General features: G+C 30.9%; 1 protein-coding gene across 4 annotated transcripts in view; it reads right to left on the bottom strand.

The window, feature by feature from the left end:
* Window positions 1–15,172, bottom strand: part of LOC130896393 (neurogenic locus protein delta) — a 177,363-nt gene that overhangs the window by 986 nt on the left and 161,205 nt on the right. For all 4 annotated transcript variants that reach the window (XM_057804462.1, XM_057804446.1, XM_057804454.1 and 1 more), the window contains 4 exons: window positions 13,500–13,557; window positions 5,499–5,744; window positions 3,033–3,093; window positions 113–1,609 (listed from right to left, as the gene is read on the bottom strand). In XM_057804462.1, coding sequence (XP_057660445.1) covers window positions 113–1,609; window positions 3,033–3,093; window positions 5,499–5,744; window positions 13,500–13,557 — 1,862 coding nt within the window. The remainder of the gene's footprint in view (window positions 1–112; window positions 1,610–3,032; window positions 3,094–5,498; window positions 5,745–13,499; window positions 13,558–15,172) is intronic.

Genomic DNA, 15,172 nt, shown 5'->3' on the forward strand with positions numbered 1-15,172 from the left:
TAAATTTGACTCAATATCATCATCATCATCATCAGTCACTCAATATAAATAATTGATTTCGAAGAATAGTTGAAATATAAAGAAGATGAAATATAAAAATATGGATATTTACCTGGAGCCACACACAGCCGATGCGTTTGACATCACAGACAAACGTTTAATATGCTCGTAGTCTGGTTCATGAAGCTTCGCAGCTAATAAAGCAGACGCACGAGCACTTGTCTCAGTATTTAGCTGTTTCTGCGAACGCGTCCTCTGCAAGGTATACACAGGTCGTCCATCGATGACTTGATGTTGAGGCTTAGGGAAACCATCACAGTCATTTATGCTGATATTTGAAACACTACAGTCATCCGGAGAAGAAAAGTTCGAACTAATAACATTGTTTGTGCACTTGCCCCATGAATTTTTTATCATATGAGCATCGGCGGACATAGCAGCGCCACGTTTAGCAAAACTACTATTTGCAGTGTTCTGTTCATTTTGTAATCGTGCTTCTTCGTCAGCGCGAGCTTTTTCACGTTTTCTCCGTTGTTTCAAGCAAATTATAACTCCAACTGCTATTAAAACAACTAAGGGTACAGAAGTTGAAATCGTAGCAATAACCACTACATGTTCAGTCGTTAGATTCGATTCAGAAGAAACTCTGGCACTCGGAGCAGCGCTGGAGGACACTTCGTCACATTCGCGACCAAGAAAACCGACTGGACATGAACATTCGTAACCGTGGACGCGCTTCACACATGTGCCTCCATTAAGGCAGGGGTTGCTGATACACTCGTCGATTTCATCACTACAGTCTTTTCCTGAAAATCCCGGTGCACATTTACATTTATAGTCATTAATTAGTTGTAAACACGTTCCACCGTTGGCACAAGGTTTTGTTATACAATAGTCTACACGATTTTGGCACAAAGGTCCGACGTAACCAGGCACACAATGGCAGCGGAACTCATTTACTTTATCTATACAAGTTCCACCGTTTTGGCATGGATTTCCTTTACAGTCGTCAATATTTATGTTGCATAGCTCCCCAGAAAATCCAGAAGGGCAGATACATTGGAATCCATTTTCAGTTTCCACGCATGCACCGTCATTTTTACAAGGATTTGGTAAACATCTGTTAATTTGGTAATCACAATTAGATCCGCTAAATCCATGACCACAGGAGCATTGGTATCCATTTTCAGTATTTGTACATGTCCCACCATTTTGACATGGTTGTTTGTTGCAATAGTCTATAACTGTTTCACATTGAAGGCCACTGAATCCGGGTAAACAGGAGCAAATATTATAGCCACCTTTAGGGACACATGTACCTCCATTAATACAAGGACTTTTCAAGCAATCATCTGCTGGAATTTCACAATCTGTGCCGTTGAATCCAGCAGGACAACTACATGTGTAACTACCTTGTCCTGTATTAAAACACGTTCCGCCATTACGGCACGGTCTGTGGTTAGTACAAAAATTTAAATCTTGATTGCAGAATAGTCCTCCCCATCCCTCGTCACAAAGACAATCCCAAGGTTTGACGCAAGTACCATGCATACATCCGGGATATCGTTGACACTGGTTACATAGAGGGCCTTCCCATCCCGATTGGCACCTGAAATTAAAAATAACTTAAAATTTCCGTCTACTTGTGACAAGTTTTTCAAAAACGGTCGATGACAGAAGATGTGTAAGGATTATATATATATATATATATATATATATATATATATATATATATATATATAACGTAATCAATGAACTCTCGATTTATGTTCAATGAGAAAGAACGGACGTTGAAAGAATCGTAATGAATTAATGAATAGAAATGAGACAATAATTATCTGTCCCACGGGAATTATTGAATATTTTATCACATACTCTCACGTAATATTGGCGCTATTCAAAATTATTATTTTATGAAGTGGAAGCGAATAATTTAAATTAATGGCAATATTTTTACGATCGAACTAGTTAAGTACGGTACAACCGTATCGACTTTGGGTATCTACATCGACAGTACCGGCGGCGGCACAGCAACAGCGACAGTAACAACAAATCGGTTGGTATGTTGAATGTGATGTGCATTTCTTATTCTAAGCATGTGTTTGAAAGAGAGTGTATTCGGATCGTATCGAAGAGCTCATTGAGTTGCAGCTTGGATCGTAGACCGGGCCGCGCGGGGACATCTAGGGGGGATGCAACACGCCTACAGAGCTCTTTCCCACGCTGCCCGTTGGCAAGTATGCAGGTCAAGGAAAGGTTATATACGGGTCGGCGGCCCAATCTGCATAGTCGGACTGCATACATAGCCTCTTCCGCTAGTAACCGAAATCAAAACTACTTATATCTTTCTAATGACGAGCCTTGCGTTGGGACTCTAATTACCACCTGATTCGAATAAACTTCTGGAAAATTATAGGGTCTGCCATTTAATGAATACAGATTGAATGGGTGGGGATTAAGCAATCACGTATTACTTCGAAGAGAAGAGATTCATTCGTACCGGGCAACGGAGATTTTAATAGTAGATCACAAAACCATTCTTCATTTTAAATTATAACTTTCCTTTAATCGGTGAGTAAAAGAACCGGCCTTTTGGGGTACAAATTTAATTAAATTTCATGTTTGGAAATTTTAGGTAGAACATAAATACTTTTCTTGATTAAAAATATCCTTCCTAGTTTTACCTGCTTCAAAATAAATATTTTATTTAAGGCAACAATTTATTTAAGAATAGAGTGTAGCTAATGGACAAATTTTTAAAGATTTGTATGTTACCATGTGACATATTGAAAATATGTATATATACAAACGAGAGTATTATTAATAGTAATCGTATTTTTAATGAACATTATCAGTCCATTCATACTACCTACTACTTGATTGATAAAACCAAGTTGAGAAAATAGTAGATAGTGACACGAATTTTCAAGGTAAAATTCAAATTTGATAAGAATTAGTTGTTCGGAGATTCCAAAACAAAAATTTATTATGAAAATGTTGTTGTGAAAATGTTATGTGACCTAATAACTTACTTGCATTCGTTAGGTTGGTTGCAGTGTCCATGTTGTTCGTCACATCCAGGTAAACATTGCGCTGGAATAAAAAAAAACACAATTAAAATGCATCAAGTTTCGTGTATTATGGTATACATTGCAAAATAAAAGTCCTGATAATTATTTCTTATTGAGTAGATAATAACGAAATGGACCCTGTATACAGACAGGTATGCCGTGATCGTGGGAAGCTCTCGACAGCAGCTGAGCGGCGCTCATCTTGTTTTCTCGCGGTCATTGCTTTTGCTTCTTTTGTGGACAAAATTCGGCGTTTTTTGCCTAACTTTATTTATCCTTTTACGGGGTGAACTACTGAACCACAAATTTCGTAATAGTTTGTTTCGAATAGTGGATATAAAGTATATTATTTCTCAAAATTCTAATTTATCGACAACGTGTAGGTACCTGAATGTCAAAAATACACAAAGATAAAAAAATAATAGAATTTATTTATTTTGACTGGTTATTCGTGAGGAATACATCCGTATATATATATATATATATATATATATATATATATATATATTCATTTTGATGCTTTTGATAAGAATCTTTTATTTTTACGAAGAATTTGTTTTTTTGTTCCAAACCTCCAATGAATTCGAATGATTTTATAGAAAGATCCACTTGCCAACAATAAGTACCAGAAGAAGTGTATATGACCACAACTTCTAATAAATATGTCTTGAAGCCGTTGTCCCACTTAAGAAAACAAAAAGTTGAAAGCTGTGAAATATTTGAGAAAGTCTTGGAAATATATTCATACTCGTTACTTCTTCAGATTATTAGAAATGTAGACAAATGAAAATTTTAATTGACTTTTAAGAAATAAGTTTAAGCATGGTGTAATTACTCTTTTTACCGACGTCATTGAAAGTCCCGATATTTCACGCAGTTATTTTGTACACGACAAGGAGTATATGATATAAGCTAACATTTCTCAATTTTAAAACCTGAACGTAAGAAACTATGTACCTACCTACTATTAAAAAAAACATATATTTATATAATCACAATCCTGTTCAAAATTTAGATGATGATATTAACCTAAATATTTTCGAAAAATATTTCTTGGGATCCTACACATTTTTTTGTCGACGTTTTAACTTCTTTTATATAGTTGTCTTAAATCGCGTTTGGGTATAGAACGTTCAGAATGCTAGTTAACTATTATGATAAGTGATGATCGATTATTAAGAGAATTCACTCGTACGTTTTATCGTATGAATGTTATTTTTAATCAAAATGATAAGTTTTTATTTTTGTATCACTAAATTATCTTTTTGAAACCTTTAAAAAGTAGTGTACTGAATAAAATATGCGAGGAGTACATTATATATTACAAATAATGAAAATCATTGTTATTATGTAGTATTGCTATCATTAAAAAGAACGGAGAATCGCCCTGTAAGGCCCATGTTCATTCAACTGTGTTATGACGGTTATTTACTTTGAATTATGGAGATTGTTTTTGTTTGTATGTCGCTATAATACGCTATGTAATATCAAAATGATGAAGGTTTCTTCAGTAAACAGTATATTTTTTTAAACATAGCGCCTTATTATTCAAAATTAGACATAAAATTTTAGTATTTTCTCAAATTTGTATTAGTTATTATCATACACATTTCTATTTGTATTTTAATTTTTGGAGGTCCCATTTCAAACGAATTATCTATCACACCTTCTCATCTATTATGAATTATAATAAAAATCTTATTATATTTTTTATCTACATCATTATAGTGAAAAGTATAGCGTACAGCCTTTTATTGCAAGAACTGTTATATTTATGAATGAGTCAATCAGGTATTGTCTAGATAGACATCAAGTATACAAAACCATGGGAATCTTGTAACAAGCAAAAGAATGGAACAATAAACTAAAGCAGAATGTTGTTTTTATTTGTAAAGGTTACTCATATTTTGTAATTAATTTAAGGTTTGTTGCATTCTTGTTTAGTAACGCTTGTAGGTTATATAATTTTTATTAAATAAGAATCTTACTCGAATCGATAGAATTGATCATACAGTTAACGTTAGCATCGCCGATTCAATTATAATACTTCATAGAATGCAAACAAGCTCTACAAACCGTACTAGATAAAGAAAATTAAATTTGTATTCCTATATATTTATTAATTATTTAATAGAATAAGTAAAGATGAATGAGGATTTAACCAGAAATTTGATCCAATTTTTATTATTCGTGATGATGTAGTTAATTTTGTATGTAGCAGAATTTTAAAAATTTTCTTTACATATATTCGTTTTTGTTACTTTCTGCGGTTCTCGATTGTATTTAAAGACTGGATCCTAAACAAGTGCAGCTAAAAAAATATTTGAGCACACTATTGTCGCATACTATTAATATATTTAACTATATTACAGTATTTGGTCATTTCGTTACTATCCACAAATTAACTAGAATAAAATGACTACTCACGTTTAGTACAATAATCTCCTGCCCATCCAGCTAGACACACTCTTTCTCCTGAAGGAGAACAGCTGTAGTGACCGAAACTATCGTCTCTAGGTCTGCAGAGATTTTCACAACCTTTTCCGTAGTAGTGGGAATCGCAAGTTACCCTATACTCAAATTTAAGTGTTGAATATTTTGACTGATGCATATCTTCCGTCCATTGGTCGCTTACGTCTAAGTATCGTTGTCTTGTTAGTCTACTGACTAGCACTGAAATAAAAAAGTATGTTTTTAACCCTAATCTGTAGAATATAGTAGCGAAAGAGCGATTAAAGGTATTTTATATATCAAAGAATAAAAACAGTTTGCAAATACTGAATAATAGGAATTAAATATTATTGCAGTGTGAATAAACAAGCCTATTTATATCATTTCCTCAACTCTTGTTTAACTCCGATTTAAATACTGATCTATTTATATAAAATGAAAATATTCGACATTTTAGCCGACCCTCGTATACGTGCATTTGTATTATAATCGCACAGACGTATCAAATAAAAGTAAAAATTTAGAATAAACACTTTTATATATCGTTGCAGCCATTATTGCTGGAGTTTCTAAAAATAGAATCAAAGCGGCTTTGAAAAGGCCAAATAGAATAAAAAAAAACAAAGAGCGTCTAACAACTGACCGCGTACGAAGATTCACCGGATTCTGTTTTTTTAACTTTAAATTTTGTTAATAGCTCCTAATATGAAACTGAACCGAGATGAAATTGGTCTTTTTAATTTCCCATAGTTTTTTAATATCTATGTACGAAAAGGTACAGGTAGGCTGGAGCAGACAAAATTGGAAAGTAAATTTGAACGGGTCGAGATACGACGTCTGAGAAACATAATGCAGGTGTATTCTTTAAGCATCCGGCAACAAGGCAGCTGTATCCGGTGAAGCTGTATCACCACTATACAAGAACACCTTTATTTTTCATTTGCCTTCTGATTTTATGCTGGTGATGACAAAAAGTACGAAACATTTAATATCAATCATTTTCAATAATAAATTTTATTATACTTATTAAATAACGAAATTATATATTATTTTTAAGCAGTGTTGTTTCTTTGAGCAAAAATACATGAATAAAAACAAAAAATTCATTTTCGGAAAATATTATTATTCATTTTCACCAGCTTTTATTAGATGCATTGTTTTCTATTTGTTTCATTTTTACAAAGGACGATTTCCAATATTTAAAATTGAAATATCACAGTTGTGTTCACAGCATTAAATAAAAACGATGGGAAACCATTTATACCTCATGAGAACGTACACCAAATTAATTATAGCATATTTAAACTACCGGAGTAACCCTTTGACTACACCCGTATAATAAAATTTGATTGAATTACGGACTTATTTCAAGTGTCGTTAGACTGTATTACTATGTACTAGCAGGCTTGAAAATGTATTAATTGGTTTTCATATGATAAAACAGCACACTTTCTGAATTAAGATGGATTCAAGTTTAAACTGTGATAAATTATAATTTAATTATCATGAGAATTATATTTATACAATCATCTACAACACAAAACAATGGGCAGGACTAGAACAGTGGTTAATAATTGACATCCAAGAGTATGTTATAGTCTATTTCGGAAAAGTAAAGAGCAATAAAATGGGGAATTCCGTCCAGTTCGGCTCAATTTCGGTGTCGGCCATAGGTGTAGGTCTTGAAATATTGTGTAGGGATTACTTAGGTAGTAAATTATACAGTTATGTTTTGCGTTTAACAGGTACCGTTTAACCTTCTATCAGTGCCTCTGCCTAATTCCAACCCTATTTCAGATTCGGCTGAGGCACCATTGCCGTAAGGGCACCCAAAATTTTTAGACCTCTATAAGTATATTTGTTCAGTATAACGCATCAGTATTTGCTGTTAAGCCGTAAATAGTGTTCACCTCCCAAGAAAAGTTCAGGCAGACCAGTAAAAGTCCTTGATGAAGACACCAAAAATATAATTCGAAGAAAAGTTCACTCTTTTTATTTAAAAAAAGAAATACCCATCCTAGATAAGATTTTAATGGAGCTTGACCAGGATGACAGTATTCCGTTGATAACTAAAAAAATTTTATGGAGCACTTTTACTGGAAAGCGATGAAATTTTTCGCTGGCGATGAAATTGTTCGCTGGCGATGAAAATGCTTAAGAAATATAAAGCAGTACAGAACCGACCAGAAGAAAATCTTTTATCTTGATGAGACGTGAATTAATGAAGGTTATACAGTACCAAAAATGTGGCAAGACAAAAATATAACCAGTGCTTGCCAAGCTTTCATGGAAGGCCTGTCAACGGGTATTAAGGTGCCTTCAGGTAAAGGGAAAAGACGTCCATATAGGAAGCGAAGAGTAATTTTTAAAAGGTTTGCCAACCTTTCAGTCGTGCCATACGGGAGATTACCACGAGGACATGGATTCGGATGTTTTTGAAGACTATTTTGATGACATGATGACAGTTTCTCAGATAACGAAGAATATTATGAATTTTGATAATTTAATTCTGTATATTTTTTGTATAATGTTCAATAAAAAATAAGTGTACCTAATACTATGTACATAATGCCTAATTTATATTCTGTTAAAATAAAATTCTTTCTTTTTTACTAGTATCTTACCGGCACGCCTTTGGCACCATATTTGCAGTTTGAATGGATAACAATAGGGTAAACCCATAAATTGACACAAACCCGGTACTACCTGCACTTGATAAAAAAAATTTTTTTTACAATAAAATCAATGCCAAACTATGAAAATGGTTTAAATATTCGTTGGGTCACTCTGTGGTCCCTTTGCATACCTATTTAGATTTTATTCCTCTCTACCTTTCTGTAATGATGTTTTTTGGAAATTATAGTAAATAAATTTGTGAGGGATTGAACTAAAGAATTTAGGAGTTTAATTATATTAATATTATATTCATCAAAATAGTCATTCATAACATTTCTACAGTATTGACTTATACCGATCCTGGTAGTTCACGGTGTAAAACAAACACACGGAAATGTTGAGAATCAAGATAGATTATAATGAATTTTATGAACGCTCCGATAACAACTAATTAAGTATTGAAAACTGATTTTTCCCTACTAGATAGGATAATGTCTTTCCTTTGTGTATATTCATATATTGTGCGATTCAGTTCATTACCCTAATATATTGACGTTTTTTAATATGTTTATTGATATGAAATATGTTTGTGTAAATTATATAAGTTGTGTTTGAATTATTTTGAACCAAGTTTAAAGATTTTAATTATCTCTTTAATTTCTTATTTCTTAAGACCTTTTGATATGTTTATGCTTCTAAATGTCTCTTTCGATTCAAAATTAGTTTCTTCTATAATTTTTTTAATTATTTTCAATTCATATTTCAAAACAGGCTTTAGAAATAAATTCTAAACAAAGCAATTGAAAAACACTGAAAATGCCATTGCAATTTGATGTTCGTTAAAGTAATAAGTATAAAACTGCAAAAATAACATTGATGTTTTTTTATAATGATAAATTGTTGAATTTTTGTCTTGAAAATAATACTATCTAATGTTCATATAGAGGGAATCTTTCATTTATAACTTTTATGAAAGAGGGTATACATAAAAAACGTGTTGAATATACTTTCTTTGTTTTTGATTCTGAAAATATAATAACCGGCATCTTTGTTATTAATTGTCCGAAATTCATATTAAAATATCATAGATATTATTATTGTTCCAGTTTCAGGAACTTAAATATTAAAATTAATGAGATTACTATTGTCGATATTATTAAAAGAAATGCATTACTGATTTATTTTAAAACCTTGAATAAGTTTCAAATTATTCGTATGAAAATTGTAATAAATATTTTCCAGAGATAGAAAAGTAGTGAAACCATTCATAAATTAGTAACAGCTCATGTAAATTTTTTTTGAGAAAACAGTAGATTCCAAAATAATTAAAGTATACTCGTTCTACTTAGCGGCGTTTTAATGAATGTAGGTGCATTCTAAAAGTTCTTAAGGCGGTATAGCGTTTACGAACAACTTGTTACACAATACGGCCTTTAGACGCTTTTGCGATTTGGAACACTTAACCGGATATCCTGTATTTTTAGAGCTCCCCAACTTGTGGAATATTATCTCCGACTTCCTTTCTTAACCCCCTAAACAAGATAAAGATTTTATATAACACCTGAGTAGAGAGAATACCTCCTTAGAATAGGACGATAAAAATGCTTCGTTCTTATAAAAGACATATAATGAACATATTGTTTAACCAGGTATTTATAACAATAAATGAGTGCATTTGTGCATATTTATTCTTGCCTCTTAGGATGTGTTCATTTACTTCAGACTAAGAGTTGAAGAATCAAATGATAGTAATGAATTAAAATTTTTGTATTCATATAAGTCATCGTAAAAATTAGATAAAAACACATTACACCAAGAGATTGAATTTGGTAAACAACTTTTTTGTTTGAGAGTTACTTTATATAGAGTTAAATTGTTCTGTTTATGTTAATATTATCCGAAACTGTTGACTAAAAATATTTTTAAAAAGGAAGCTTCGTTTATTAGAATAATTATATTATTTTTATGTACCATCAACATAAATAGGAATATTCATAATTTTGTTGTTACTTCTCACGGTTTCAACGTTAATCTCCATCAATTGATTGGTAAAACGTTGTCTTAGATCGTATTTGTGGATTCATATACAATTCTTCCAACTAAAACAAATGCCATTTAGATGACACTAACTAAAATTAAAAATAAACGTTCACCGGCAAAACTGGAAAATATTGATCTGCAGATCTAAAATGATTATAATAAAATGCCTGGAAAAATTTTTATTAGTACTGTTGAATGATAATAACGAAATAATATAGATTACCGAAATAAGGTACCTAACGTAAATGAATGTAAGAATTGAAATACTTGGATGGATCTTCGACATAAATTCCTCTCTATTCCGTGCATAAAAAAGCTCTTACGCAGGTAGTATATTAACTGCATACCCAAGAAAAAATAGTTGTATACTCAATAAATAACTAACAATATGGTGGTAATTTTTCTGATAGCTAACCGGTATACATCCATGTGTATATACACAAAGTTATTAAATTCCCATATATACTTTGTCACAGAAATAATTGCTGTCCTATGCGTCTGTTCGGCATTTTAGTTATATCTTTTCCATCTTTTTTTAACCACAGCTAGCCTTAACGTGTATTCTTACAACATTAACGAATGGTTGTTAATTAAAGAAGAACCAGTCTCGGGTTATTTTATTTAGAGATGTTACAGACTCCATTGTAAAGTGAAACCATTAAAAAATGTTTTACACTATGGCGGCTGTATAAGATTTAATAGTAGACTTCTTAGAAAGAAAGAATATGCCACGTGAACAAAAGTGTGACATACATAAGAAATATTTGTTACAGAGCCTAGGCATAGTTCACCTCGAAACAACATCTGTGTGGCCCAATTTTCGAAAAAAAAAAGAATACTGTCGATGTTTGTTTGAATCAAATGATTAGTCTTTGTGCGCCTAATATCAACTCATTTAAACATAAATAATGAAGTATAATTTTTTTTCTCATATCACAACCAAATTACTCTTTTTATGCGAGTATAATTCATCGTAAAATATGAATTGTCACAAATCTTTGTTTCATACACTTCCTGCTTATATACATAATAAAACAAGCATTCACGTTATAGTCACCCGTCTTGGAAGTATTCTGCAACACGCTTCTGACATTAGATTTACCTGACGAAACCGCGGCCTTTTCTTTATTATTTACATTTGCTAGACATTTAAGCTGTTTCAGAGAAAATAAAATGGCCAAAATAATTATTCGCGTCTTTCAATTTAAAAATTTAAAAAACGTTAGGTTAACTGCCTCATTATTATTTAATATAATTTAAAATTAGAAACTTAAAAGTTCTGGACCATACCAGAAAGTTGAAGTTGTTTATCGTTATTATAATAATCGATTAGAAGCTTGCCTGAAATCTATTTATCATTTTGTCAACTGGGTAACTTGAATAGAGAGAGGGAATACTGAACGGTTATACTGTTACAACACCTGGACAAAGTAGGTACAGGCGATGCATTAAATTTGACTGTTTCATTGTCAGACCCCGCAGAATACACATTTCTTTTTTGAACCCATGAAAAATAAGATTAGACTCGTTATGTTATGTAAATTTAAAGTTTTGCTTAACGAAAATGTCTATTATCATTATTTATATGTCGAGTAATGATATTTATTATCTTAATATTAAGAATAAATTGAGAATTCTATTAGTTTACTAACTAATAAACTATTAAAATGTCTGATATGACTTAAAATAAAGTGATAAATACTCCATTCCGTTTTAACGACCGACAGTGATGTAAAAAGATTGGGTGTGATTTAGAAACTGTAAAAGCGAATAAATACATAGAACTCCAATATGACAATAAAGTTTTTGCATTCCCTGTATAATTTAATTAAAATACATGGTTCGTTAACTTAAAGTAATTAGTTTTTTGTTCCGTTCACAATAAGACAGAAACGATCAAATCCAATTTTAAAAGCTCAACTGGTTTCAATTACCAACTCTTTGTGATAGAGATGCCGTTAACGAAATAAATTGAGTAGTCTGCAAAAGACAGCGCTTTGGTGTCGAAGATTAGTTTTAAAGGAAAACGTAGTGGAAATATCAGTTGAAGCGGAAGAGCCTTTTAGGTTATCAGGAAGAGGGCTGGTTTTGTTGGTAAGTTAAGAGTTGACAGCTGTTATGCATGTGGCTTTTTATACCGTGCTATATCGTAAGATATTTATTTAGTTTTAGAACATAGTCTGTTTTCATACTCGTAACTCGGATATGATATAAAAAGTTCCAGGAATGATTCACACAACGAACTTGGAAATAGTAAATATTATGAGAGGAAGCAAATATTTTTACAAAAAAAAAGATATAAAGTATTTTTGTTTCCTTAACGTTTTTTTGGATTATTTAATAGAAGTAACCCAAAATTCTTATGTTTTAAATACATACGGGATGATTAGACAAAATAAATGCTCTTATCGATGAATAACGATTCAATTTTTTTAATATGAATATTGGAAATATATTTTAAAATTTTTATTCGTTTCTATTATTACATAATTTATTGACAAACAACCTACTTTTAAAAAAATTGAATTCTCTAGAGTTTCGATTTATAGCACTAAATTACGTTTTGCAATGAGTTTCATCACAGCCACGCCAGTTGTATTCAGTAACTTAGGATTATTTACTTCTTTTCCTAAGAATTTATCACCTTGCTATGGAATTTTGTAGAATTTCTTCATACCATACCATTTTTCAACATTAGAAACCAATAAAAACCCTGTTCAATTTTCCGGATTCGAAAAGTTCTTAGCAACTTTGAATGTTCAAAAAAAATGTACAAATTATTGTTGTAAGAAAATTTTAATTATTATTGATTCTCTACATAATGCGATAAGAACCTAGTAATAAGAATGTAATCAATAGTTAATTTTCCTTCACCTTCAAATATTGATTAAATTGGATAAACGGGGCATTGTTACTACTCGTTGACCTAGTATCTTTTACGAGTTATACAGTATCAAGATTTTCACATGAGCGATAAATATAAATATATGTAAAAATAGATTAAAATAATATATTTACTCTGAAACATTATAGAATGTAAATAAAAGAAGTAATAACAGGTACGGAATAACAATTCTTTGGAAGATGTTTTGTTTTCCAAAAGACATGTAGCGGTAAATATTGAAAACTAAACGTTTGCTTTTGATGTAGTTAATTTAGATATCAAAGTAGGTATTTCCACGATTATGTAACTGAAACAATGACATCTGAGAAAAAGAAAACGGGAATTTTCGAACACGCACGGCTTTTTCAAACGCTCTTTGTTATCATAAAATATTTTATAACTGCTTTATTGTAGATTCAATAATTTTCTCTACTCACCGGCAGAATGTGATGTTTCATTACCGTGCCATGCTTCCACGATCAAGGAGAAGGTGCCCTGTAAAAATGAAGAAGAAATTGTAAATTATTTTGTTTTGAGAGAAAACAACTTTCACTCAAGAAGATGCTAATGTTACATGCAATACTGTTATGATCACCTTTTACGTTCATTTTATTGGTGTTTATAGTGTTTATGACTCGTTTAGTTTCAATACTAACATAAATACATATATCAGATGTTCATTTTTATCAAGAAAGAATGTTTTGAATAGTTGTCTAAAATGGGAAAAACAAATATTTTGTATTTAGTCAAGTAAAATGTTTCTCGAAAGCTTGTTGCAATAATTTATTTGAATATAAATGAAAAATATTGAACAAATTCAACTTTAGGTTTCAATAATTTGTGGACACATTTTTATTCCATTTGAGATTATCCAAAGCTACCTATAATTCTTGACTTTCATAGTTAATTTTGTTATAGAAATTGATATGTACTTTCCGTATTAAAAATAGCATTTTTAATGTTTAAGCACCTTTAATCTGAAAGAAAAAGTACAATTTATTAACGTATTGAGTACATTGAGAAATTTATTTATATATATATATATATATATATATATATATATATATATATATATATATATATATATATATAAACAGAATGTGGCATAACAAACATTTCATAAATTTGAAACATCTTTATCTAATTTTGAAACCGAACGATTAAAATTTCAAACATACAAAATAATTTAATTTCTACTTTGCGAAAATCAAAAAGAATTATTATATTCTCTTCGCAGTTTATAGAATAATTCAAAATATTGCATTTCATGAGGATATGAGAAAATATAAAAATTATGTAGAAAAGTATGAGTCTATTTTTAAGACGTTCAATCTATTTCTAAGTAATTTATATTCAACACCGCAAAGAAATTTGTAAAGAAAACACCATTGTCATATTAATTCTTGGTAGATTCTCACTTTATAATCGGCGTGTGTAAACCTAAGGACTAAGTTTATTTTAGAAGCTAAGGGATATAAATTTTAATTTTGACTTTTTATGATACCAGCGCTACTTTTATGTCGTGCACTCTGTAGGTTGGATAAACTTCAATAAATCTTCGATAACAAAAGAGAAGAAGGCCATGGGAAGATTAAACAGAAACTATTCTTAAATTGAAGACTGTAATAAAGACGATAAAAAAAATGAAAAATACGAAGGTAGTGATCTAGTGCATTGTAATTAATAATAAAATCGTCCGAGCTATTCACGATTTATCCCAGTCTCCATATTGAGAAGAGTTTGCGCAAGAAAGAAGGTTTAATACAACTTATAATAATATAAAACCGGTTAAGTGTACTTCTTTCTGGAGATTCTTATTGCACACAATATTGTGGGAAACTACAGTTTTAAGAATTTTTTAACAGTACATTCGATTAGTGACTCGGAAAACTATAAACACTAGCTTGATATGCAATAGACCAATTTATTACTGTTTCGATAATAAACTGAATACCTACCTATAACAAGTATTTCTACATGAGGAAGTATGTATCTTCTTGAAAATAATATACCAGAATGTTACGCTTTCCAATTACATAAGGAAAATATTTCTGTTTGAAATTACTTACATTAATGCAACAATTAATTATTTTCATTCTAAATATTTGGA

This window comes from Diorhabda carinulata, chromosome 1, assembly GCF_026250575.1.
Source record: "Diorhabda carinulata isolate Delta chromosome 1, icDioCari1.1, whole genome shotgun sequence".
In the NCBI taxonomy this organism is placed as follows: Eukaryota; Metazoa; Arthropoda; class Insecta; order Coleoptera; family Chrysomelidae; genus Diorhabda; species Diorhabda carinulata.